Source organism: Chinchilla lanigera, unplaced genomic scaffold, assembly GCF_000276665.1.
Source record: "Chinchilla lanigera isolate Chin_1 unplaced genomic scaffold, ChiLan1.0 scaffold00142, whole genome shotgun sequence".
In the NCBI taxonomy this organism is placed as follows: Eukaryota; Metazoa; Chordata; class Mammalia; order Rodentia; family Chinchillidae; genus Chinchilla; species Chinchilla lanigera.
In genome coordinates, this window is record NW_004955543.1 from 345,703 (window position 1) to 349,401 (window position 3,699).

Genomic DNA, 3,699 nt, shown 5'->3' on the forward strand with positions numbered 1-3,699 from the left:
AAATAAATAAATACAAAAAAAAAAAAAAAAGAGCTGAGAGGCCTGGTGCGGTGGCGCACGCCTATAATCCCAGCACTTGGGAGGCTCAGGCAGGAGGACTGCTGCATTCAAGGCCAGCCTGGGCTACAAAGTGAGCCTAAGGCCAGCCTGAACTGCGTAGTGAAACCCTGTCTCAAAAAAACAAAAAAGAGAGAGAGACAGACAGAGAGAGAGAGAATGAGAATGTGGCAGTGTGACAACCCTGAATTTAATCCCCAGAAGAAAGAAAAGAAAACCTCTTCATTGACTCTCAACAGAAATCCTTTACATAATTATAGGAATCGCGCCTCACCTGACACACGAAGCCCTGTTGGGATTCTCTGTAATAGCCCTTGCCCTGACAGCCGTCCTCAGCGTGCACAGGAACCACTGTCCTGACCCCACAAAAGAAACATTAACTTAAATCGCTGAAGGAACCTGGCCTCTAGATCTGTAGTGACTCTCCTCTATGACTCCAAGGAGGAACCTGTGCCCTAAGCTGCTACAGAAACTCCTGCCTTTATTTATTTGTTTTTGGAACCAGGAATCGAACTCACGACCTTGTGCTTGCCAGGCAGGTGCTGTGCCGCTGAGCTATATCCCCAACCAACCCCTGCCTTTATGCTCAATGGGAACCTTTGGTTTGCCTCTTTGGAGGAATCCAAGGAATGAACTTATATAAAAACTCTTACACTATAGGGGAACCCGTGGGTCCTTGTTAAACAACCCATACTCTGAGCTAGGCACGGTGGTACACATTTGCAGCCCCAGCTTCTTGGCTATTGTTTGTTGTTGTTGTTTGCAGTGCTGGGTATCAAACCCAGGATCTCACACATGCTAGGCACGTAGTGTACTCTGTCATGAGCCATACTCCTAGCCCTAGGATTCTGATGTTTTCCTTTTTCTATTCTTTGGCCATGGTAGAGATGGAAGCCAGCCAGGCCCTTGCACCTTCTAGCAAGTGTTTTACCATTGAGCTACAGCTTTTTTTGTGTCTTTTTGAGACAGGGTCTTGCTATGCAGTTCAGGCTGCACTTGAGCTCACTTTGTTGCACAGGCTGGTCTGCAACTCACAGTGATCCTCCTGCCTCAGCCTCCAGAGTGCTGGGATTACAGGTGTGCACCACCATGCCCCATGTGAGCTACAGTTTTATTCTGTGTCCCAGTTACTCAGGAGGGTGAGGCAGAAGGATCACTTGAGCCTAGGAATTTTTTTTTTTTCTTTTGGGTTTTTTTTCCGGTACTGGGAACCGAACTCACGACCTTGCGCTTGCCAAGCAGGCGCTGTGCTATTGAGCTAAATCCCCAGCCCCGAGCCTAGGAATTTAAAGCCAGCCTGGGCAACACAGTGATACCCCATCTTATAAAAAAGAAAAAAAGAACATGCCACCGAGACTGTAAGTAGTGTCCAAAGTCTCCACTATTTACTACATGGAGTAGTAACTTGTAGAGAAACTTGGCTGAGCCCTGCTCTACAGGAACCTCTCTTCTGACCAAACAGGAAAATGAACCTTGCTGGGCCTGCTAGCCCACACTTGTAATCCCAGCACTTGGGAGGCTGAAGCAGGAGGATCACCGATAGTTTGGGGCCAGCCTGGGCTACATAGTGAGTTCGAGGCCAGACTGAAGTACACAGCCAGACCCTGTCTTAAAAGCGGGGGCGGATTTAACCCCTTACTCTCTTTATTACTTTGCAGACATCACCTCAGAATATTTTTCAGGAAGCATCACTGTATGTTTTGTTAAATGTAAAGATCTGAAGGTCCTGGGTCTATGAGCCTCTTGCATTAAGACAAAAGTCACGTTTGGGTGGAAAAAGAGTGGAAGGAAAGAGGCTGAAACTGGCATTTTCAAGAGGGTCAGAAGGCCTGGTTACTGGGCGGCAGAGCTGTCAATCTGTTTGTTAAGTCAGCAATGCTGAAGCCCAGACCCCTTATCTCTCTGGCCCCAGCCTACAGCAGGGTAGGAAATGGTGGAGAATGAGACAGGGAGATTAGAAGGACAAACCGGCCTCCTGCGGGCCTGACATTTAGACACAGGGTGGGAGATGCAAGGGGGTGGGCACAAGGACAACTCCCTTTACCGCCCAGGTGCCCGTATGCTTTCTACTCCAGCTTGAAAGCAGAGGTGCCCGGAGGAGAGGCACATAGGGGGAGCCACTAACTCTGAGAACTCCCCCCTCCCAAGTCCATTCTGGCCTCGTACTATTATTATCACAATTTTTTAGATGAGGAAACTAAGCACAGAGCTGTTCTGTATCTAGCCCACGGTCACATGACTAAGAGCCATAACCTCAGTTTCCTTATCTGCAAAGCAGTCTTAATAATGGGAACTACCTCACAGAACCGTGGTTTCCAGCAATGCCTGTCAGTAATTGCTAACCCTGCCATCACTCGTCCCTGCTGAGACTTCTTCCACGCCACCTTCTATTTTCGCGGAGGGTTAAAAGCTAACATTCGGCGCCTCTTCTGGACCACCGTTATTAATATTCTCACAACGTCTACCATCATCACCACGCCCATTCTGGCCACCCACCAGCCATCGCCCAAGGTCAGCCTCGTTCTCAGCCAAGCCACCAGCCCGCCCGCGCTACGTCATCACTGTGCGCTGCGCGGGAACCCCTGGAAGAAGGCGCCCCTTCCTAACGCCTCCGCTTCCTTGCTCGCTCTCGAGTCACCGCACAGCACAGTTGGCGTGGCTCCGGAGGGCTCCTAAGGTGACTGGGCAGGGACGGAAGGATGGCATCTCTGGCAACCAGAACGACAACGGCGTTAGGTGGGGTGGGGGAAGCCCTTGAGCCAGAGTCGGGTCTCGAACAGCTGATGCCCGCTTTACGCAGGCTCAGTACGGCTCGCGTCACTCGCTGACGCACAGTTCGTTTTGTGAGATCGCTAGAGGTGTGGCCGAGTGAGGACCGCTAGCCCGCGGCACTGTCCAGGCTGTGGGCGGGATCTGGGTGGGTAGTAAAGAGGTCCAGCCCAATGGAAAAGAGAGGATCCCGCACCCATGGCCAGACAGGTCGCCACAAAGTTGGCAGCGCGAGCCATGGGCGGAGTTTGAAAAAGGGGCCGCACACAGTGAGTGGGGCCGGGACGATTGGCTGGCGTCGACGGGCTGGGCGGGAAGGGGCGGAGGCTGGCTCGGGACTGGCTGCGGAGACCTAATGAAACGCTAGAGATCCGGTCTGGGCAGGGGGTGGGGTCCGGTGGAAGGAAAGGGGTAGTTCCCGGAGGAGCAGGGCTGGCTGAGGCGCTAGGGGCGGGATCTGGTGGAGTGGAAGGTACTGGTATGGCCCGATAAGGGGTAGAGTTCAGTGAACGTTAAAGGTGGAGTCGAGGCTGGGGCTGGATCGGGCTAAGAGAAAGCGTGAGTGATTACCCTGAGATAGGCCGGAAAGGGCAGTTTATGAAGGGATACGGTCTGGGCAAGGTTGAGAGGAACAGAGGGGTCTGGGAATGAGGCTTGGTAGAGTGAAAGGCGGTGATTAGACCCAAGATGGACAGGTCGTTGGTCAGTGAAAGGGTAAGACCAGCCGGGCGTGGTGGCGCACGCCTGTCATCCCAGCACTCGGGAGGCTGAGGCAGGAGGATCGCTGCGAGTTCGAGGCCAGCCTGGGCTACAAAGTGAGCTCAAGGCCAGCCTGAACTGCATAGTGAGACCCTGTCTCAAAAAGACAAAAAA

The 3,699-nt window shown here is 52.4% G+C and overlaps 1 protein-coding gene across 7 annotated transcripts in view; it reads left to right on the plus strand.

Moving 5' to 3' along the window:
- The first annotated feature begins 2,611 nt into the window (after positions 1-2,611).
- The window catches only part of Hdac6 (histone deacetylase 6), a 30,078-nt gene continuing 28,990 nt past the window's right edge, over positions 2,612-3,699 (plus strand). For 2 of the 7 annotated variants that reach the window (XM_005411284.2, XM_013508165.1), the window contains exon 1: positions 2,921-3,095. In XM_005411284.2, coding sequence (XP_005411341.1) covers positions 3,000-3,095 — 96 coding nt within the window. In that variant the 5' untranslated portion in view covers positions 2,921-2,999. The other 5 variants (XM_005411280.2, XM_013508166.1, XM_005411283.2 and 2 more) reach the window with 5 other exon arrangements.